Raw genomic sequence first — 24,710 nt, forward strand, 5'->3', positions numbered from 1 at the left:
TCTAGGTAAGATTCAGTGTAAGCCAAGAAATTTACTAAATTAGATATGCTATGCTATCCGACAGCATAGCGTTATAATTAACAACATCGAAGGTTTTAGTCAACAGTTCATTCTAATCCATCATAAGACTGAATATTATACTCAGTAGACATTCCACTGTCCGTACGTTGAGTGAATATTAACATTGTCAAAAATAAACATTACCGATGACACCGAGCGTTAAAATGATTTTATTAAAACTGACAAGAATAAACGCATTAAACTTTTTTTTTCTTGAAAAAAATTAAAACGTTTTTCATAGGTACACATCCATTATTATTATTTTCAATAAAACTGGAAAAGGATTAACAAAATCATTTGTACAGTATTGGTGTCATAGGAAATGTCGATTTTAACTACATAGTTACACTACTTGACGAATTTTATGTTATATTATATAATTACCGTACAGATAAAAAATAACGTTACTTATATAATATAACTGTGTTCTTAATGGACGCAGTTTTAAAATACATACTTTTTGTAATTTAAAAACTTAAATCATTCATCTAGTCCCGTCTTCCTATACCTATGCACAGATATCAATGTTTCACACAATGTAATGTAGCTGTGCGTTGGAATATTATTACTTTAATTAGATATAAAGTGAATTTTTAAGAGGGCTAAATTCGAAACTAAGCGATATTATCAAAAATTCATAATTAATGCACCAAACTATATTTTAAACTATTAATAATCATCAGGAAAACCGTTTTCAACAGTCTACCTGTAATTATATTTAGTTGATTACACAAATAATTAAACCATACAAGCTCACTAAAAATTCCCTGTATAATATGAATTAAGTACATAAATTGTAGAGTGCTAAGTTAATCTCATGTATGAAATAATTTGCTGTATTGTAATGAAATACTCTATCGTGTAATGTAGCGTCTGTTCGACATCTCCTGTAGTCGTTTGGTATTGATGATTGAGTTGGAACACCCGGCGCCATTTTGTATTTGCGTTATTTGATGCGTTTATGCTTTAAATGTTTAGCCTAGGATTGGCTCCAGTGTGTTGCGAACATATTAGACAATCATTCTATGTTATATATATACTAATCGCTTTCGACGCACAACCAGAGCTAAAAATAAGGCTTACAAGTCATGTGCTTTGTCCTTCAACAAATATTATACTCTGTATTCTCTATTACGAGCTAAATTTATATTGTAAATATATTTTAAAGTATTGAGACTGATATGTGAAGTTATTTATTTCTTTTATAAATCAACCAGTATCAAATCTAAGGAGCATATGCAGATAATTGAAATAATATGAGTTTTATTATAAATATTTAAATTCCTAAATGACTTGTTTCTTAGTATCCTTAATTGTTTGAGACAAGCGTTCTTAATATTAAAGCTTTATTTATAAATATGATAAAATAACGTAGATCGTACTTGTCGAATAGTGCCAGTAAAGTGATATTAGGGCCCTCGTATTATATTTATTATTTTATTTGTAATTTTATTAATTCTTTATAATCTTAGCTTCGCTGAGGGTGATTGTGATCGAAGTGTTTTGAACTTTTTTAATTTTGCTGTTTGATGTAATATGGTTCATGAGACAAATTGAATCTCATAATCGGCGCAAGGATGACTAAGTTTTGGGAATTCAAAATAAGTGACACATAGTCATGAATATTCTATTATTGACTTCCCATAAAGTTTTGATAAAGTATACATTGAATCATATTACTTCAAGCGGCTTCGATTTTGAATCCTTATTACTACAAATGTCAACAATATTTCATAGTAGATAATATTTCTGTGAGTATATGGTACTTATTTTGGTTTTGTTTTGCGCCCTTTTATTATATTTTCGTATTGATGAACAGCTGACTTTAAAAAATTAATTCTATGCGTTATTAATAATTTCTTTTAGCAGTTTATCTGAGGAATTTGAGTACTTGTGTTATTACGCTGTGTATTCCTGTATGACTATTATATAAAACATTATTCCCATTTGATTTTTTCAAATATAAGTCAATCAGTGTAAATATTATATTTTGTATGCTTTATTTACAATTTACTTTTATTTTTTATTATTTACTAAAGTGTATAGTTTGATTAAGTTTTGTTTGATTTTTAAATAAAAATTTGATTTGTACTTGTGATATTCATTTGGACTCCCTTTAAAATTATTCCTCAATTGCATATATTATGGATAATGGCATCTTTAAAATTTTACCTTAGTATACATGACCTTTAATATAAAAATGTTTTTTTTTTATATTTTATTATTATTTTACATATTATGATTTCAACTACTTGAATGTTCTTTAGGTATCGTGTAGTTATGACATTGACATGTTATATTTAATATATAATAAGGCTGTGTGTGTGAATTGAATATTATGTATCTTGAGTATATATTTCAGAAATATATAATTCAGGTAAAGAAAGAGCATGGTAAATGCTAGCAATTTTATATAATCTTACAACTTATAAACCCTTAAAATTGGTTTGTGAAAGTAAATGTTTAAAAATTAAAATTATTCATGTACTTATTCTATAGAAATTCTTATTGTAATAGGTATAATAAAGAAAAAATAAAGTTATATAAACATTATTTAATAACTGAATATACTTTACATATACAATAACCTATCCTTCTAATGTTTATTGCCAAAACTATAATCAGTATTTTTCTGCAATGGCCTTTGTAGAGGATGTGCTAATAATTTAGCGATGCATTCATGGATTTTTGCAGCATTCCTTGAAACTTCAAATACAAAAGAGTAACCATTATCTAAATCTTGTAATGCATCGTAAATTTCTTCACATTTGAACACATTGCATTCTTCTTCATGAGCAAAGAGAATATCCATGTAGAAATACATTTGCATTTTTAAAAAGATCAGATAAGGGTCTTCTTGTACAATGAGTGGCACACAGTTTGAACGGGCATAAAGAATCAGCATCCGTACAGTGTATGGAGGTGGAGTGGTGCATTCTGCTTGCTTATATTCAGGAATCTCTATTTCCCGTTTTATTATATCAAATACATGTTTGAAGTCAAAATTATCTGAACTGCAATCTTCAACATGAAGATAGTCAATTGTGTTGATAATATCTTTGACATTGCAAGTAAAATTTTGTAACAAATATGCATCAGCATCTCTTAAAATAATCAAGGCAAACTCGGTTCTCTTATTAATAGCTTGTTTCGAATGTATAAAGAATTCGAGCACCCTTTTCAACATGTTTATAGGTGAGAAAGTAGTTCCATCACCCAGTCGATATAATGAATTCTGATTGTCGCAACATACATCTAAGCAAATTATAATCCTTTCAGGAATGTTAACATTAGGTAAAATTGGCTTCTGAAAATTTGCAATGGCTTGTTCACGGACTGAAGTGTACTCGTCATTAGGTACATCGCAAGATCCGATCGTTTCCCTGTAAAATAAAGTAACAATAATAAATAAATACCTACTGAGAAAAATAAATTCATCTCATTAAATTAGTGCTCTACGTACTTGGCGTCGTTTTCATCCACGACGCTACAAGGTGTTAAAATATCAGGAGAATTCATTTTAATTAGCGCTTACTGCAATAGCAAAAGTATTTAAAACTTGTACACTTTTCAGATCTGAAATTTTTCAATTCAAATTCCCAAAGATAAAATATTTATGACATGATTGATGATGACATCTAGACAAATCAATAATTGTCAAATTCAATTGTGTCAACTTCATATTGCAGAGGAAGATATCTGTGACCTGTGTCGTGAATTTAGATGTGATGATTCTTAAGTAGCCTACTCACGATTCAATTTCAGTAACAATCTGTTGACACAATCTGCAGTGAGCTGACAGATTGTGTCGTGAATAGTATAGTTGAGGGCACGTTGGGGGCGTAACCCAACATGTTGCGTATTGGATCGGCGCGGAAGCAACCCGACAAATTGTCTCAGCAGATTGTGTGCGTGTTGGAACGTGAGTATTGTGATTGCTCCAATCTCGGCTCAATCGCGCTGCGCAGTAATCGCAAAATGGCGGTTTTGAGATAAACGCGGGAAAGACATTTTTACATATTTGAGGAAGATGTTTATATTTTATAGCCGTTTATACTTTATAGCCCCTGAAATCTATCAATAAAATTGGAAAAAATACAAGCTTTACAAAGATAATTATCTTATATTTCATAAATTAGTATATCCATTAATAATGCGTATTATTGCGTTGAGGTTTAGCATCAGGCCAGGCATCAACGTGACGTGCACACGTTGTGGCAAGCAATCGCGGAATGAAATTGTATCAGCAGATTGAGGGTTGGATGAATCGTGAGTAGAGAACGCTCAATCGCGACTTCAACAAATTGTGTCAGCAGATTGTGGGTTGTGTTGAACCGTGAGTAGGGCCTTTTAAAGTAGCCTACTCACGATTCAATTTCAGTAACAATCTGCTGACACAATCTGCAGTGAGCTGACAGATTGTGTCGTGAATAGTATAGTTGAGGGCACGTTGGGGGCGTAACCCAACATGTTGCGTATTGGATCGGCGCGGAAGCAACCCGACAAATTGTCTCAGCAGATTGTGTGCGTGTTGAAACGTGAGTATTGTGATTGCTCCAATCTCGGCTCAATCGCGCTGCCGCGTTAATCGCAAAATGGCGGTTTTGAAATAAACGCGGGAAAGACATTTTTACATATTTGAGGAAGATGTTTATATTTTATACTTTATAGCCCTTGAAATCTATCAATAAAATTGGAGAAAATTCAAGCTTTACAAAGATAATTATCTTATATTTCATAAATTAGTATATCCATTAATAATGCGTATTATTGCGTTGAGGTTTAGCATCAGGCCAGGCATCAACGTGACGTGCACACGTTGTGACAAGCAATCGCGGAATGAAATTGTGTCATCAGATTGAGGGTTGGATGAATCGTGAGTAGAGAACGCTCAATCGCGACTGCAACAAATTGTTTCAGCAGATTGTTGGTTGTGTTGAACCGTGAGTAGGGCCTTTAAGTAGCCTACTCACGATTCAATTTCAGTAACAATCTGTTGACACAATCTGCAGTGAGCTGACAGATTGTGTCGTGAATAGTATAGTTGAGGGCACGTTGGGGGCGTAACCCAACATGTTGCGTATTGGATCGGCGCGGAAGCAACCCGACAAATTGTCTCAGCAGATTGTGTGCGTGTTGAAACGTGAGTATTGTGATTGCTCCAATCTCGCAGTGTTACCAACTTTCAAAAATATTTATCCCTAAAGTTTGTGTCAAAAACCCCTAAAAACGCCTAAATTATTCAGTTGTCCCCCTAAAACAACATACAAATATAAATTCATGATGATTTATAAATAATATGCTATAATATGTTTCAAAAGTCTTTTTATTACAAGTTATTTAATACATAAAATATTTCGTCTTCATCTGAAGATTCAGCGTTTTTGAAATCATACATGTTGAATAAATTTAACATTTTATTGGATGGATTAAAATATGTTGTACAAGATCCACCATTTCGATTTAATGTAAATCGGACCATCATGATGCTTTGCAAAATTTTATTTTATTACGTTCTGGATGTCGCTATGAGTCGCTAGGTCAAGAAATAAATATTAAAACTAGTTATGTAATTATCAATTTAAAAATATTAAACAGTCAAAAAAAAAATCCCTAAAAATACCCCTAAAAAATTCCTATCTCACTTATTTACCCCCTAAATCTGGGGGGAAACCCCTAAGTTGGGAACCGTGCAATCTCGGCTCAATCGCGCAGCCGCGTTAATCGCAAAATGGCGGTTTTGAGATAAACGCGGGAAAGACATTTTTACATATTTGAGGAAGATGTTTATATTTTATAGCCGTTTATACTTTATAGCCCTTGAAATCTATCAATAAAATTGGAAAAAATACAAGCTTTACAAAGATAATTATCTTATATTTCATAAATTGTATATCCATTAATAATGCGTATTATTGCGTTGAGGTTTAGCATCAGGCCAGGCATCAACGTGACATGCACACGTTGTAGCAAGCAATCGCGGAATGAAATTGTGTCATCAGATTGAGGGTTGGATGAATCGTGAGTAGAGAACGCTCAATCGCGACTGCAACAAATTGTTTCAGCAGATTGTTGGTTGTGTTGAACCGTGAGTAGGGCCTTTTAGATCATTAATGATCTAAGTGATGATTAAATGCACACTGATTCAGATAAAAAATTATTGAAATATGTCCTTTATTATGGGGTTTAGGCAGAAGGTATAAGCTTCTTGGGCAGAAGTTTTGGTATGTTAGGGCGTATTCAGAAAGAAAGCTTGAAACTTATAAGCGCTTATCGGCGCATAACGGACTCAGACCAAAACAAATTTTATATGGCAGCGCCCGGCGCTGACCAGCGCTTGTTGAAGCTTGTCAGAACTATATATTTTTTTTTATGAGAGAGGTGGCAACAGCCCCCCTAGCCAAGTGGCTTTCTGTTCGCGTAGCGTTCAATAGAATAGACTACGAATGCATGAGATTGACGTAAGCTGTAGATAAACGTATATAATGCAATCTCATACATTCGTAGTCTATTCTATTGAACGCTACGCTAACAGAAAGCCACTTGGCTAGGGGGGCAGAGCAGACGCGACGCCTGATGGTAAGCGTTCTGCGTCGCCCATAAGCACCCACAACGCCAGGGACATTGGGAGCTCCCTAGAGTATATTTGTTCTGTGATTGGGAGTGTGTTGCCGGCCTTTTAAGAAAGAATACGCTCTCTTCTTAAAGGTCCCCAGATTGTAACCATTCGGGAATACCGTACTAGGAAGCTGGTTCCATAAGACTGTTGTGCGCGGAAAGAAGCTCCGTTTAAAGCGCACAGTTGTCAATGTTGACTAGCGCTAATCTCGGGAACTACCTACTGGACCGAATTAAAAAAATATTTCGGTGTTAGATAGCTCATTTATCGAGGAAGGCTTTTCATCACGCTAAGACTAACAAAAGCGGAGCCACGCGGGTGAAACCGCGCGGCTCATCTAGTAGGTATTTAATACAACTGGGAGTCTGTTTTTAATAATGAAATAACTTAGTTTTACAAAATGCATATGGATGTATACAATAATAGATATTGTATGTAATATCAAAAAGGTAGCAATTAAACGAGTGACTGTAAATTACAGTTCTAAGTGGCAAAATTAATAAATTTGGGGTAGAGAATTACTAAGTGAGCGACTGACTTCGAGTGACGAGAAATCAACAGAACAGCAACTTACAAACATTAATTTGAGTTACTTATAATACAAAATGAGCAGCTTCATAATATTTGAGCGACCTAATATTTGTTTGAGTGTCAACGTTACGTCCTGCATTTTTTTCAATAATAATTGGCAAATGTATTTTTTATACTGAGCGGCATTTTATCTTAAATGAAGTGTTTCGAATACATAAACCACTTTGAAAAATACACTAATGAGCAGAGTATAATGAGCTCACATTTAAAAAAAAAATAATATGAAATAACTATTTGAAGAAACACTATTCTATTAGTTGAGAAATTTTATTATTAAAATATAAGGGTCATTAAATAAAACAATGAACTCCGTAAAAATAAAGTAATATGCATGCACGAAATGCGACCGTTTTTGTTTGTTTTTTAAAAGCGATTCGCTTCTGGCACGTTTATTCTAACCTAACCTAACTGTCTATTGAAAAAACCATTCGCTTCTGGTATTCGCCGGCGCTACCTACCGCGGCAGCCGGCACCATAAACAAGTTCTTAAAATATTCTGAATTTTTAATGTTTTATGGACTCTCTAAGATATTTTATACGATCTGGCCAAATGTCGATGACCAAATCGTGAAACGTTGACGATTTAACGATCAGATCAAACTATGTTGGCCATTTCATGAAATGACCAAATTCTACGATATGGCCACGACACATACATATCTATTGAAAAATTCGGGACAGTCGCACGATCCTTTTTGCCAGTCGATTCGTCGCCCCGCCCCCATTCGAATTCGCGCGCATTTAAAAATCTGTAGTTTTCATTAAAAAAGCGTATCAAAATAAAAAACATAAGCCCTCAAATAGAATATCAGTAACCAATAATCATTAATAAAGCAGCTTACAAAACTTTGCTCAAAGTGAACTTTTTAGTAGTTCGCTAAGTATAACCTCACTTAGAAAAATCGAATCTATCTTAATATTGAAGTTGCCCTCTCTGTATTTCCAGTCGCTCACTTAGTAATGAAGTCGCTCGGATAAAATTTTAATATCTGAAATGGATTTATCACAATCCACTTTTTGTAAGCTTGTTCTGGAATTTATTATAAATCAATATTCGTCGTCAGTATAGTTAATTTTTCGCTTTGTCAAATTCATACCGCTCAAGTTATTAAAACAGTATGTCATCATCAGTCGCAAAGTGTTTTTTGTTCGCTCGTTTTATAATTCCCCATATCAAAATAGTAATTTTACAATTTTTGTCTGATTGTTCCAGCTAATCTCAGGCCCGGCTGAACCGATTTTGACGGGACTTTCACTGACAGATTGCTGACGTTATAAGGAGTATTTTATACCGATATTCCAGCAGGTTAAAAAGGAAAAAGTCATACACGCGCGGTTGAAACCGCCGGGTGCAACTAGTTGTAAATAAAAAGCATTTTAATACGAAAGTAATCTTTATTAAAAAATAGTAACAAAACCTTAAATCTATAGAAATGTAACAATAGGATCTTTCTTCGCTTATTGGTAGGATATTTGACCAAAGAGGTCATAAATTTAAAAACTGAGTCAAAACAATGTTTTTTTTTCCTAGCCTAATTCTTAAATCTATTACAATGCCGTCAATAACTATCTTATGAAAAAATAGCTCAACAGATCCATATACTGGATATCACATGTATCATTTGACTTGTTACATTAAACACCCGTATCACAGTTTTAAATGCTAACTACGATACATTTAAATGCACTTTACATCAAACACTAAGACTTGCATAATTTGTATTTATGCCTATTTCTAAATAAGAAAAAAAAAGAAATAAACTGAAAATTCTGGCTGAATCGCCATGAGCAAAATTAATGAATAAAAAAAAGAATTAAATTCTAATCCAACTTAAAAATAATCATGGCAGTCGCTTACCAAGTAGATAACTATAGGTGGGTCTTTTATTGTACACACATGCACAGTTAACTTGAAATTTGAGTGAGATTTACGTTCAGATACTTTCAATTTGCAGTTACCATTTGCTTAAACATAAAAATACTTTAGCCACTTAAAATCATGACCGAATAAGCCGATCACGACGGAACAGCGTAACTTAACTAATGAATAGAAAAAAAGGTAAAAAAAAATAAGTAAAGCTCTGCTTTAAATGTCCTTATAACTTATATAAAGTAAAGAGTTTCGTTGAACGAGTAATGCGGTTGTCCGTGCAGACTGTTTGCCGCGAGGAAGGCGAGTTTGTGCGCGTACTGACAAACGGACGGGACGCGCACTTGCGTCGAGTTGTTGAAGTACATGTGCGTCAGCTTGTATGTGAGGCGTTGGATCTGAAACAACATTTTACTTAAGACCATCCAATATATGACTCATGTGTATGAAAATAGATTTCTGGTATACAGACTAGTTATATGGGTGTAGGCTTATTTTATTTTTGTTGTAATTTGGACGAAACGTTTGAATGTATTCACCAAGAGCATGATGCACTCCCAAAGTAGAGTTTAATTTTTATGTCGACCGTTTTCAATTATTTAAAAGGAAAGCATTTTGAAGTAGTATAGTAGTGAATACAATTTTGTGAGTATATGTGTAGTTAAATTTTAAAGTGAAACTTTTATTACATCGTCTCAAACTTTTTGGTGTGTGTAGCGCATGTCGCGTGACGTACGATAATTATCGTATTTGTACGATAATTATCGTAAGTTTCACTTTTACCGTGGTTTCATAAAACCACACAACGTTTTCTTAAATAAAAATCATAAAGAAACGTGAATTCAAATTACAAAATTGACTCATAATTATAACTTACTCTGTCAGGATCCAAGCCAGACGAATCTTCGATCACGTTGTATGACGTTGGTGCAATGGTACCTTCGCGCACATTCTGCGACACCAAGAAGAAATCGTACCTGTTCAACGAAAAACAATTTTATTATAATTCATTAATAAATATATTATAAAGGGAACAGTTTTGTTTTATTTTTTGTTTGTTACAATTTATCAATAATTGTAGAAATTCGTTTGTTGAGAGGGGATCATTGCCGGGAGATTTCTCAGCATATTGAGAAATTTTGAAAAAAGTAAAAAAGCAATCACAAGGAGGGATTCAAACAAGTGTCTTTTCTATTATCTCTCCCATTATCATACCTTTATAGCGTCGTGATGGAATTTTTTCTATTCGTTAAAAGTTTCTCATTTGTAAAGCAATGAAAAGCTATAAAACTTTATTAAATTAAAAAAATCTTTATTGTTACTAAAACATTCAGTTACTAAACTAAAATTTAAATACACTATATCCAATAAAAAAAAGTACTTACCGTTCGGGCAGTGTAACAACGTCATCAATCACAGTCCCCGGGCGCGGGTTCTCGCCCGAGCGGCCGCGCTCCACGAACACGCGCGTGTTGATACGCTTCGACACTATGACGAACGTCATCTTGAAGTTCGGCCCGCCGTATATTTCGGTTAACTTCTTTTTGATTTCCGCTACCTGGTGGACAAAACATTTTGTTTGTTTGGAGGATAGATGGCAACAAAACTGTGATATTATAGCGCTACATTATTTATAGGAAACATGATATTATTGCGAGAATTAAGTTGTAAAGTTATATTGTTTTATGCAAGATTCTTAATCCTTACCTCATGACTAGAGACATATGGAATTTGTCCATCTCCAACGCCGTCACGGTAGATAAAAATGCATCCCGGTAGCACACCTGTAAGTGCAATTAAATTTTAGCAATAAAATATATACATAATACAAACTTATTAAATCAATTATTTATCGTAAAAAGCTGTTTTCCAATTATTTTATGTTTTAAAAATTTCTTCGCCAGTTGTACTCATAACATGAAGCTCCGTTCCTTGAGAGTGTGTGTTGATGCACACATAGCCCACCACAATGAGCGTATATAGCAGCAAGTACTAACCATTCTTCTCCCTATACTTCTTGACCGCGCTCGCAATGTTGAAGCCCATGTGCGAAGACAGCTCCTCGCCCGAGGTGTGCGCGTTCACCGCAGAGTAGTACTGCGTCATGGCACACGTAGCCCACCACAATGAGCGTATATAGCAGCAAGTACTAACCATTCTTCTCCCTATACTTCTTGACCGCGCTCGCAATGTTGAAGCCCATGTGCGCAGACAGCTCCTCGCCCGAGGTGTGCGCGTTCACCGCAGAGTAGTACTGCGTCATCTGCCGGTCGAGCGTCGCTACGAACGCGCCGAAACTCTTCTCCTTCGAGCGCGTGTCGTGGCACACGTCATAGCCAACTACCATTAGAGTTGGTAGTGGGATGTCTACTGTCCATGGTGCGCCGCCCATCTGTTAGATTTTAGAACATTATAGTTTAGTCTATGGTCACTTTTATTATGCACAACAACATAAGTGACCATAGACATAACAGATGCACGTTTTAGGGACAAAAATAAAATAGTTTAGTCTATGGTCACTGTTGTTATCTGTGCAGATTATCTGTTTGTAACTAAACTAACTAAAGACTAAGGATAGTTGAAGATGAGGTGTTCTTTTGGCGACTTTACAAAATACCTCGATTTATAGGCACATTCAGAATTCAGAAATTCAATATGTATTAGTGAGCTTAAAGTTGATAATGAAATAGCAACTTTGAAAGCTCATAGGTAATATGGTGAAATTATAAGAAACTTATTTGACCTTGATAATACTTTATGCTGAGCATTATTATACACTGCCTATGATACCTGAGATTTGTTTTAACTTTATTAAAGTTTATAACTATAGAAAAAGTAATAACTTTTCTACGTTCAAGCTTTTTATCCACATACAAAGCAAATCAAATCCGTCAAAATCGTTCAAAGAAACAATTTCATAAAAAAATTTGTACACAGAAACAACTTTAAAAGCAATGTATTATTTTAATTTCACAAACCTTGCAGTTCATCTGTATGGCAATCTTGGTGGCGATGGACATGGCCGACTTGCTTGTCATGTTCCTCGCGCAAACCACTTGAGTGGGCACCGCGCGGTCTACTGTGCATTTCTTCTTTATTGCCTCATACCTATATATGAAAAATATTGTATTTTAATAAATGTGAAGTATTCACTGTTTAGATGAATATTAAAATAAATATAAACATTAAACATGGTTTTGGTTGTTTTATTTCTTTTAATTTCATATATAAACTTCATATGACGTAACTTAAAAGTTAAAAATATTATTCATTTTAAATTTCACGAGTTTTTACTACACATCATAATTATCAGTAAATAATAATATCAACATACTTGTCTCCAGCGTTCCTCGCCAACACAATGAGCATCATGGCGGGGTTCTTGCGGGCAATCACGTTTTCGCACATGTTAGCGTAATCGCCTGACGAGTCTCTTTGCAGTGTAACTGTAGAGAAAATAAACAATAGCTTTATTAAAGTTTCATGTCATCTCATAAGATTGTAAAATTGAAATTTATCTTGATAATAAAGTATAATATGCACTTTATTATCAAGATAAATTTCAATTGTTTAATTGTTGATGAAGTAGAAAAAAAAAGAAAGAGCACACACTTAAATGAACACTTTTTATAACAAAATAAATTGAGATTAAAACTATACTGAGTACATGTTTTTTAGTATTTATGATTAATAATTTACCCATCTCATGTATAACTTCTATCCTATATTAATAAAACTCAATTCCCTATAAAAAATATATACAATCACTTAAATCTTACCAATCTCCGGTCTAGGCAAGCGGAAACCACAGCCGCCTCCAGTCTTCATAATCAGCTCGACGAACCCTTCCGAGTCGCGTTGCTGCCGGCCCGGGGTTATCACCACCCACGATGGTACGCTCGCTATTGTTAGCAGATGTTTCGATCTAGTGGAATAAAACATAATTAAATTAAGTATTATCATATTGACTAGAATAAAATTATGTATTGTTACAAACAAGTGGACCAATTATGTTTCAATAAATAAATGAATTATTATTATATATTAGAAAGAAGAAACCATGTCTCAATTAATTGACATAATTGCAAAAGTAAACAAAGTGAAAAATTGTTTTAACCGATTCTTCAATCTAGTAAACAAGAATTACGCATTCAGAAAGTAACAATTGCATGTAGCAAAATTGCTCTGTACATTTATATAAAATCCAACTTTGTGCATTATTGTAAGGGCTTATAACAATTGCAAAATATAACTCCCATTTATGCATTCAAGTAAAAAGTAGCAAAATGCGACACACTTTACAATTTACATGAGAACTGAATCACAAAGAGTTGGTTGCTTCATCAGCGTGTGAAACCACGCGGCACAGCTAGTCCTACAATAGTTATAGTTCGATTCAAACTTAATGGCGATTCGGAAGTTAGGTGCAGGTGCGAGTGCGGGGTGCGCACAGGTCCCTTAAAGTCCCGCTAATACCTAAAATTGTTTTCTACGCATCGGATCGTACGATGTTCCGAGCCGCCATAAGTTTGAATCGTATTATACAAACCTCATATCCTTTGTCCAGCCTTCTGTGGTGTCACCGGCGCGGTATCTAGCATTTCCACCTTGGACAATGTTCTCTGGCGGCAATTGTCTTCCCTTGAAGCGCACCAGGTCATTTGACAGCTTCAGGGACCAGGATCCGAGCTCCTGTTATAAACAAAAAAAATATAAGCCATGCATTTTTTACTTTATACATTATAGATAAAACACAAATTAGTTTAAATGCAAATTTACAGACTGAAACAGTCAAAAGTAAGCAGTACTTATTAACTTAGTGATTGGTACAGTATGATGCAAACTTAATGGTGGCTCGGAATATCGTACGAGCCGGTACGCAGAAAATAATTTTAGATTTTAGCGGGACATTAAGGACGCTGTCACAAATCTGCGTTACTCAAATTTAGGTATCTAACGTCGCCACGTGGTTCGCGGGAACATCACGCTCACGTAAACATAGCGCATTCCATTTTATAGACCATCTTCATACTTGATATTATTTTTAATTTATTACGAATTTTAAAAATTCATTTTTGTACTTTTATTAGTAGGTACAATTATTCTGATAAGTATGTTAGTTAGTAACTAACTTTAAAAAAAGTGTGTGTTTTACAAAACCTCTAGGAATTGTATGCAATATCTAAGCTTTTTAAGAAATGTTTAAATTATACTTTTTTAAGAATTATCATACATATTATGTTACCGGCAATGTATTAAATCCGGCATTGTATACAAGTCTTAGAAAATATGTACTATGTAACTATGTGTAGTGTATGTGAGTGAAAGAGAGGGAAGTATTATGTCGTCTCTTGCGCACGTGCAACGGTGACACCGCTCACACAGCTCAGTTGGCTGCAGGCGGTCGGAGTGAGAGGTCGTGTGCGTCTAAGAGCCGATAATAGGGAAGGACTTACACTACATTTTGGCGACGAGGTAAATCGGGAATAAATGTAAGTAATTTTTTTAATAATAAAAAATTACAAAAAAAAAGGGAGAAAATAGGTGTGCTGTGATAACTATTGAACTATAATAATTATATCCACAGCCGAGTTACATCGAAGCGAATATTAAAGTTAATAATAATATACGCACATACTTATTTTCATTATGATTTTTTTTGACGCTTTCATAAAAAAAATACCCGCACAAAGTACATAAATAACATGTGCGTGCCTTTCGAGAGGCCTCCGCGCCGTAGAAAACGAAGGTTTCGTTTACATAAAGATTTAGCAAAACCTCTTAAACAATTGTAGCCAAAAGGATAGAGTAGGTGTTGTAAATTGTTTTTCGTATACATAACTACACTGATACCAATGCATACGCGGGCTATCTTTATTGCTCGAGCGTATGGTGCCTGTATGATAAATACACTGTACAGTGTACGGGTATACAGCTAGCGTCGTCCAGTATGTACTCACGTAGTCATGCATAGGACTGTAACTGCGTTATGCGAGACTAAATGTGATATTTTGTTTAGTCGAGGCTGTAGATTATTATTTTGGGACATTTGTTCACATATAAATTTATTAATACTGATATGTAAGAACATGTTTAGAGGATTGGTTAAACATGATTAAATGAGCTAAGAAGGTTCGATTCCCGATCAGCTCAGAATAGATTTGTCTGATTACAAAATAGAATTATACCAAATACCCACTTATATCTTATTTAATTACTCAATGTGAAGTTGCATGAGTATTATTTAAGATTATCCATTATTGCATAAAGAAGTAATTAATGGTTATCATGCAAGGAACGTAAGTTTCCTGGACAGGCTAATATAGTACCATTATGGAAGTTCTGATGTATGTGTTTCGATGGTGATGTGGACCACGACAAGGGATTTCTAAAGTTGTTGTTGTTAAGCTATAATGTTACAAGATGAAGCTTGAGAAAAAAAGGGTAACGACCGTGTACGTACTTTGAAATGTGTTACCAGATGATGCCTGGTAGTACAGGAAAAAAACGGGTGATGCCCGTGTGTACTTTGTACTGTGTTACCAGATAATGCCTGGTGGTCAAGAAAACAAAAATCGGGTGACGCCCGTATGTATTTTGTAATGTTATAAATACCAGATGATGCCTGGGTAGTCGTAATATAATTACAATATAGGTGATGCCTGTAGTGATGTGATACGGGTGATGCTCGTATAAAATGTTTATATTTTGGGTGATGCCCATATTGTGAATTCATGCACTTAAATACGCGATTTAAAAAAAAAGATGTGATAGTCATCATTTTATAGTGTTTCTTCTGAGATGGATTGTATCTTCGAAAATACTTACGGTTAGTATTGTTATCCAAATTAAAAATGGAAGAATACAATTTTAAGAGTATAAATAGTAAATGCTAAAATATTTACTTTTTATTATTCATAATATCTAAAAGTGACTTAATTTTTTCATAATTTCGTAACAGATTTTGTTTAACAAAGAAAGAATAGTCATGATGGTAAAAAAAAAATGTGATAGTTCGTCACCATTTCACAGTGAAGTTTTGTTCGTAAGATAGATTGTATCTTCGAAAATATTTACGGTTAGTATTGATATCCAAATAAATATGGAATAATACAATTTTTAAGAGCATACAGTAAATACTAAAATATTTACAGTAGATTTTATTATTCGTATCTAAAAGTGTTTTCATAATTTCATAGAAGATTTTGTTACACAACAAAAGAATAATCATAATCATAACAATGCCTAAAATATCTGCGATAGGTATTGCACATTTAACCGACAACTATAAAGTTATAGTAGAGCCATTTTAATAGGCAACATTTGACAGTTCAACAAAATTCAACAACGTAACCTAGTAACGACGACATAGATTTAACATGATATTTCATTTTGTTAGAACTGCACATTTGCTTAACTTTTTTAAATTACGATTACATATTTATAATAATAATGACCAATTTTAAGATTTCATTTTACTGATAAACCATTATAAACATAATAAACAATTTCTGAATTGAAGAACTGAGTCGCTACAATTTTGTGTCAATAAACCTTTTTTCTTTTTAAATACCAGAGATGTTACTCTAAAAATCGAAATCTGACATCTAGAATCGAATGCATTGATAACTTGTGAATAAAAATCATCATAAATAAATAAATTCGATTGACAAATGTTTCAAATCCGTATCGATTAATTCACTTTAATCGATGTTTTTATACAAGTTACATCTCTTCGAAGATAAAATTGATAGACGTCAAATGTTGCCTATTAAATTGGCTCGACTATAGTCAGGTTAAGTGATAATATAATAATCATAAACAGGGTAAGGTAATAAAACAATGAACATTCGAAAATAAAAATAAATGGAAAGAGAGACTGTAAGAGTAGTCTCAATTTTCATTATTTCAAACTAGCCACCTGGCAGACGTTGTTATGCTCTTTCGCCCTTTATCGGTTGTTAAACGACTTGGAATATGAATATTATCCGAATTGGTCAAGCCGATACGCCGCGCGCCGAGGTTTGAGTTTTACACTTAGCAACATATTTGGCTACCTATTCATTTTTATTTTATATACTATATGTGGCGTTGTAGGTGAGGTGGAAACAAAAAAAAAATATAATAAGAACTACTCACCATAGTACAGTCGATAATTAATTTAGTTATTTAATAAAATAAAATACAAATATCAGTAACAATAAGGGTCGTGGTGTGCCTAGGTCCAAACCTTCCGGTAGGGCTCCTACTGATATAGGTGGACGTAAGATGGAGTGCGCGTCTCGTTGCGAAGGCCAGGCGGTAGGGTGTCTTTAGGGTTGGTCGCTGAATTCCTTCAATAGGAATTAAGGAGCCGAAGCAAGCAAGACGTAAAAGGATTTCCTCAGCGGTTACTGCAATCGTAGCAATGTCGTAGTACTACTGAAGATGGGTCTTAAGCGGTACGTAGCAGCGTATGAGGTTCCTTATCGGAACGTGGCAAGGACGCGACAATTTCCTGCGCGGGTACGTTGCAGGTATGTAGAAGCTTTCTAAACGGAACGTAGCAGTAATGTAACACTACTCCCTCAGCGGAAATGTAGCACCCCGGTTTGGGGTTATAACACACTGTTAATTATTACATGTTAGAACATTGAAAAGGACTTTTAGGTAATTTATACAATAATATACCGTGAAAGACAATAGTTGGACAATGGACAGTTGGCATAAAATATGAATCGTTTATTGTAGATAATAATTACTTTGATAGATAGTGTATAGTAACAAACAACCTGTCAAATATTTAGATAGATAAGAAAGGTCAATTTCAAGACGAACATATTTTAATGTAAAATAAAAAATGGATCATAACCACATCATACCGCAAATATTGGTAAATGCAAGGTACAGTGTGTCCGGACATGACATACCGATATTTGAAGGGGCTATTCTCCAGGTATTTTTATCGACAATTCAACCCCTCTACAGTCCCCTACCTCACCCCCCTCAAAATGGCCGCCATTTTAATCTTTACCTATCAATTCGGATAGTGAATTGAAAATTGTAATAACTTCGAAAGTGAGTGTCACAAAATACTAAATTTGGTTTTATTTGAACAATAACAAGTTATTCTAGGGACCACTAAACAAATTTAATTGATAAGAGTGATGAAACATACTTTAAAAAATACGAAAACCGCAAAAGACATAAAAAATTCCGGTGAGGTAGGGGACTGTAGAGGGGTTGAATTGTTGATAAAAATACCTGGAGAATAGCCCCTTCAAATATCGGTATGTCATGTCCGGACACACTGTATATGTAAGCACCGTGCATGGTAAATTCATACACCATGTGCATCTAGTTATTACTATATTAATAACGACTGTTTTTAATTTAAAAACACCAATTTTGTTGTAGATGAGAAAATCAGCAACACAAACATCAACGTGAATAGTATTATAAAAGTCAATAAACTTATAATCTTATTTACAAGTTTAAAAAGTTATTAAGAATTTAATAAGATTTACAACGTAGAATTGATATAAAATAAAAGTTCTAATGGTGGTTTGTAAGACTGGTCTGATTTCATATTCATAAAGTACATACTTACGTTATACATCTTTTAAGAGCTCATCTTTTGAACATTAAATATCGCACCTAATGCATTAACACCACTGCGTTATAATGGGCAGAAAAACACTAATATAATTCAATTATGTTACAAAGAAGTGATATAAAACTCGGATATATCACCTAATTGCTCTATTATGGAGTTTCAGCAACAATGAAGATTCACAGTGCTATAATAGCAATAAGGAAAACCATTACAACACTAAATTGTCCTATTGTAGATTTTTTACGCCTCTATACGCATGGGACTATAAAGGTTACCCTAGAATCGTTTATTGCACTAATTTGCTGTAAAAAAGAGACCACCAGCGCTGCTATGTGATAATATCGCTCTGTTATTGCTGTATCAAAATCTGGATAAGAGCTGCTCTATAAACGCCGTATAAAATAGTGATATAAACGTTTACATCACCTCGTTATGGGACAAATTTGCTGTGTATGGGTGTATTCAGAAAGAAAGCTTGAAACTTATAAGCGCTTATCGGTGCTTGTCAATGCTGGTTTTGACAAGCTGGTTTGAGCATTGACAAGCGCCGATAAGCGCTTATAAGTTTCAAGCTTTCTTTCTGAATACGCCCTATGATTATAGAGCAAAATCATCTCATTAAACGCTATTATACAACAAGCTTGTCACCGCGACACTGTTATACGTCATTTAAAATGCTTTTTAGTGATGTAAGATATTGTTATAGGACATCTTTGCTGGTTGGGGAGCCATTATTATTGTCATTATGTTATCTACTTCTTCTTTTTTCAAGTGGCTATTAAGTTGTCAGTAATACAAATAAAAAAGTTATCATAAGTAAAAAATATAATTAAAAAAAAATGTGTCATCAACAAAATGATACATTGTGATTCGTTTTAGATTATACATAATTAAATTTTAAATATGTGTTATTAATGTAATAACCATACAATGAACAACACCGCGTGTGTGTTGAGGTTATAATATATAGAAAGTATAAAGAAAAGTAATAATTAATCACGCTTTACTAAATACATTAATTATTGTATTGTCCATAAATTGTTGTAATATTGTCACTGAAGTTAAATCTGTACGGTTTGGGTAGGTCATTAGCGAATCGAAAAGAATCGGTTGCATACAGTCATACGAACATACAGGTGAAGCTAAAAGCGGTTCAATAGTCAATGGCACAGTGATATTATTGTACTGTTGCAGAGCAAGCTCCACAAAGCCTATAATTCTGTCAGAGTGGTTTATACTCGAAAGTTTGTATTTAAATAATTGATAATTATGAACCTTAACATTGTAATACGTATGACAATTTAATATTGCGTGACCTATCGGAATTTATAAAATTAGGAATTCACATGCGAACCATAAATGCATGTTTCTGTATGAATTAAATATTATTAATGCGCTATAAAAAAGGCTGCCACTTTCTAGCCTCTTAAACTATCACCAAAAAATATATCATAAATCGCTTTATTGCGATTTGAAAGAGAGACGGACAAACGAATAAATAAACAAATCTTCCCTGTGCCTAAGGATCATATGATAACTTGTTGTTGCTAAAATAAGAATAAATAATGAACCAATTAATATGTTTGGTTAAAATTTTGCCTTATAATATTTATTATATTATTTAGGGTACAGATATATTATGTACATTTACATTCCGATTTTATTAGGTACTTACTTATGTTAAATTAAAATTGGAACATACATTGTTTTAGTAACGAAGTACATATACAGAATATAGATATTAAATAATAACCGAGCATTTAAGTATATACCTAGTCTATAGGCATTTTACTTGGTAATAATTGTACCGAAGTTTTACTTAGAAGGTCTTTTACAGCTATTGTTTAATAATAATTTTAATATGTGGGAAAACAGTGGTTATGGTGCAGATTAGGTAAAGTGAATTAAATTATGCGTCAGAAGAAGCAGCATTCACCTCTTCTAAATGACCTGGAGTGCAGGTCATGATAAATAGTGAGGAAACAGAGAGAAGATAACCTATGTTAGTTCCACATCAACAAGGTAGTGCAATAGTCATGTAAGTAAAAAATAAAACAGGTTAAGTACAGTACAGGTACAGTACAGGATTTAGTCAAAAGTATAGGTAGTTAAGTTACAGAAGGAACATAGTTTAAACATTATACCTTACATATACATTAAGTTACTGAAAACGATTTCGTTCCTTTGGTTAATAAATAAATAATGACTTGATATACTTAAATATAAGTATACAACTTATTCATGGTAGATTGTCGTATACTTAAATAAATTGCCATTATTGTTATTATAAATACCTATGTAAGATGTTACATGTGATGTTACATTTCTATGATTTTGAAGGAGCAACTATGCCTATGTATTCTTGCCGGCTCTTCTCTTTCGTGACGGCTTTCCGAACCAGTGGTAAATTCATATTTTTTCCTTATACTTACTGACAATTTGAAAACGTTTCTGGACGAGGTCTGGTTGATGAATGAAGGTTTGAGTTTGAAAAAATTATTAATTAATATTGATTTGAATACATTTATTGTAAAAATTATTATAATTTTGAATACACATAATATACGTATTGGAAAAAAAAGAAAAGGAGAGATGTTGCATAAAGATAGAATTATACCTATTACTAGGCCAGGTGACACATTCTACTCTATCGCTGGTATGGAGCGGACGCGTCCCTGAGTTGTGTGTACTAACTGATACTGGTGTTTAGGTATATAGACTAGCATACCCAAATAGAACATATTTTATTTTATTTAATAAAATAATTGAAAAGAATTAAAAATTTCTAAAATAAAGGAGGGATGTAGTGTATGTGAGTGAAAGAGAGGGAAGTATTATGTCGTCTCTTGCGCACGTGCAACGGTGACACCGCTCACACAGCTCAGTTGGCTGCAGGCGGTCGGAGTGAGAGGTCGTGTGCGTCTAAGAGCCGATAATAGGGAAGGACTTACACTACACTATGTTATATTATGTATGTTATTCCGAGATACGGTCCAAATTAAATAAATTAGTTTCCTCACATTACCTAGGAAATCTGAACTTTTCCTAAGGAGCAAACACATTTGCAAATGTGGGTGGTTTTTGGGGAAGCTATTACCCATATGAATTCAAAACTAAAATCCAAGATGGCGCCGACGAAAATTTTACATCTTTTCGTCATGGGTGTCATTTTCATGGTTTTTGGGGTAGCTATTAACCAATATGAGGTCCAAACTAAAATCCAAGATGGCGCCGACGAAAATTTTATATGTTTTCGTCATGGGCGTCTTTTTCAAGGTTTTTGGGGTTGCTATTAACCAATATGAGGTCAAAACTAAAATCCAAGATGGCACCGACGAAAATTTTACATGTTTTCGTCATGGGTGTCTTTTTCATGGTTTTTGGGGTAGCTATTAACCAATATGAGGTCAAAACTAAAATTCAAAATGGCGCCGCCGAAAATTTTACATCTTTTTGTCATGGGTGTCATTTGCATGGTTTTTGGGGTAGCTATTAACCAATATGAGGTCAAAACTAAAATCCAAGATGGCGCCAACAATGATTCCTAAACATGTATTTCAATGCTCTTTAAGATTATTTTTAAGACTCTCCCGTAGTATATAAGAATTCGACTATACAGGTTGTCCCACTATCGGTATACTAAGTGCTAAGGGACTTGTAGTTTAGCATACTCTAATCACGTAAAAATAATTAAACAACAAAAATTACATCAAAAAAATTTTGCTAAATTTTTCCTGAAAATCCATGTTTTCTTCTCTAACTTCGTGCAGCCGGCATATATTGTTTCGCTAATGTGAGTATTTTGTCTATGAAAACATAATCTTAAACGATAGCTCACGTTCGGGTGACAAAGTTGGGCGGTTGCATTTTAGGGGTGTACACCAAGAGTTTTAAGAATTAATCTATTTGAAAAAAAATACATCTGGCATTTATAAGTATTTTTTACGTACTTAGCGTATGCAAAACTATAACCTATACAGAGTGTGAGTGGGACAGTCTTAAAAATAATTTTAAAGAGATACATCATTGAAATACATGTTTCGGAACCATCGTTGGCGCAATCTTGGATTTTAGTTTTGACCTCATATTGCTTAGTACTTAATAGCCTACCCCTAAAACAACGAAAATGACACCCATGACGAAAAGATGTAAAATTTTCGTCGGCGCCATCTTGGATTTTAGTTTTAACCTCATATTGGTTAATAGCTACCCCAAAAACCATGAAAATGACACCCATGACGAAAAGATGTAAATTTTTTGTCGGCGCCATCTTGGATTTTAGTTTTGACCTCCTATTCATTAATAGCTACCCCAATAACCATGAAAATGACACCCATCACGATAAAAAGTCAAATTTTCATCAGCGCCATCTTGGTTTATAGTTTTGACCTCATAATATTCGTTAATAGCTACCCCAAATACCATGAAAATGACACCCATGACGAAAATATGTCAAATTTTTCGTCGGCGCCATCTTGGATTTTAGTTTTGACCTCATATTCGTTAATAGCTACCCCAAAAACCATGAAAATGACACCCATGACGAAAAAATTTAAAATTTTCGTCGGCGCCATTTTGGATTTAAGTTTTGTCAAATTGCTTTACCCCACCAATCCGTTCAACAACCCATAAAAAAGAGGATCTCAGTCAACGTAAATTTTAAAACATAATTTTAAATTACAAATAATTTGAATATGAAACTGTATAACAGTTTACTCTTATAAAGTATCAAATATTTCAAAACACGAAAACGACAGTGCACGCATAATAATATTTTTTTATTCGTTTTTATTTTTGGGACGAGGAGCGATACACCCGTCCTCCAAGAGCGCTTCTGAGCGCGGTCTGACGACCCGCGAGAGCAAAATGTATGAAGAAATCGACAAGTATTTTTAATTTAGCTAATAATTGAAATAAAATTTTGATTTAGATACAAAAAATTATCATAATCTATAAAGGACTATATATCCCTCAATAATGTATAGGTAAGAAGATAGATTTGGCTTTTAATTTTCTTAAAATGGTACCGTTTTAGACCCCATTTTTTTGCATTTTATGCGATTATTGTGCTGGGAAAATCGTATTTCAGCGACAATTTTGTATGACGTCGTACAATTTTTATAAGATGAACGTAGAGCTGAATATATTATCTTTAAATTAAGATATTACTATGTTCTCACGTGTAATTGCTTTAAGTTAAAATGGTACCGAAAAACAGCGTGTTTTTGTAAAAATACGTAACAGCACCCTTAAGGACCTGTGTGCACCCGCACTCGCACCTGCACCTAACTTCCGAACCGCCATTAAATTTGAATCGAACATTCTATCTGTGGAAATCTGTGTATGTGTGAACAATATGAGAATATATTTGAAAGAAACAAACTTAATCACGCCAAAATAACAATTAAAAAATAATAAAGTACAAATCTTCACTCACCTGAACAACCTCCTTGGTCTGCGTCAAACGCCTGTTAAACTGCATTAGCTTCTGTATGCGCACGTCCGGTCCGATCTTAGTGTGGATAGCTAGAGAGCGCATAAGTTGAAAGTTGTTCCGCATCTCATCAGAGAGCCCCGTCTGCCTGCACAGCTCTGGTATCAAGTACACCAGCTCGGGCATACCGGCGCGAATGTCGCGCGGCTTGGAGCGCGATATGAGCAGCGGCTGGTTCGGGTCCGATATACGGATGTTGTATTTCTGTAATGTGATAGTGATAGTTAGATACCACTTTGGCTATCGTGAAGTTGTCTGTATATGAAAGTGTTTGTGGTGTTTTTTAATAACAGTACGATTCAAACTTAATGGTGGCTCAGATTATCGTACGATCCGATGCGCAGAAAACCATTTTAGGTATTCATTAAGGGACCTGTGTGGACCCGCACTCGCACCTGCACCTAACTTCCGAACCGCCATTAAGTTTGAAACTAACTATACATTACTGGACTGCATTGTTATGTTAATTAATAATTTATTA

General features: G+C 34.0%; 2 protein-coding genes across 2 annotated transcripts in view; both read right to left on the reverse strand.

Annotated features, from left to right (window-relative positions):
* Positions 1–2,599: 2,599 nt before the first annotated feature.
* Positions 2,600–3,711, reverse strand: LOC123693095 (BRISC and BRCA1-A complex member 1-like). The gene is made up of 2 exons (XM_045638050.1): positions 3,524–3,711; positions 2,600–3,443 (listed from the first exon to the last, which is right to left on the reverse strand). The coding sequence occupies exons 1-2, from the start codon at positions 3,577–3,579 to the stop codon at positions 2,657–2,659; spliced, it is 843 nt and encodes a 280-aa protein (XP_045494006.1). The 5' UTR covers positions 3,580–3,711; the 3' UTR covers positions 2,600–2,656.
* A 4,934-nt stretch (positions 3,712–8,645) lies between these two features.
* The window catches only part of LOC123693362 (piwi-like protein Siwi), a 30,403-nt gene continuing 14,338 nt past the window's right edge, over positions 8,646–24,710 (reverse strand). Inside the window, exons 10-19 of the mRNA XM_045638424.1 lie at positions 24,173–24,433; positions 13,690–13,832; positions 12,920–13,065; positions 12,475–12,586; positions 12,119–12,248; positions 11,295–11,532; positions 10,848–10,924; positions 10,526–10,698; positions 10,018–10,117; positions 8,646–9,538 (exon numbers count right to left, since the gene is read on the reverse strand). Of these exons, the coding sequence (XP_045494380.1) occupies positions 9,374–9,538; positions 10,018–10,117; positions 10,526–10,698; positions 10,848–10,924; positions 11,295–11,532; positions 12,119–12,248; positions 12,475–12,586; positions 12,920–13,065; positions 13,690–13,832; positions 24,173–24,433 (1,545 nt within the window). The 3' untranslated portion in view covers positions 8,646–9,373. The remainder of the gene's footprint in view (positions 9,539–10,017; positions 10,118–10,525; positions 10,699–10,847; positions 10,925–11,294; positions 11,533–12,118; positions 12,249–12,474; positions 12,587–12,919; positions 13,066–13,689; positions 13,833–24,172; positions 24,434–24,710) is intronic.

This window comes from Colias croceus, chromosome 7 (assembly GCF_905220415.1).
Source record: "Colias croceus chromosome 7, ilColCroc2.1".
Taxonomy (NCBI): Eukaryota; Metazoa; Arthropoda; class Insecta; order Lepidoptera; family Pieridae; genus Colias; species Colias croceus.

Coding starts and splice junctions, on each gene's coding strand:
- LOC123693095 (XM_045638050.1), bottom strand. CDS start 3,579: ATGAATTCTCCTGATATTTTAACACCTTGTAGCGTCGTGGATGAAAAC. Junction 3,444..3,523: donor GTGGATGAAAACGACGCCAA/GTACGTAGAGCA, acceptor TTTATTTTACAG/GGAAACGATCGGATCTTGCG.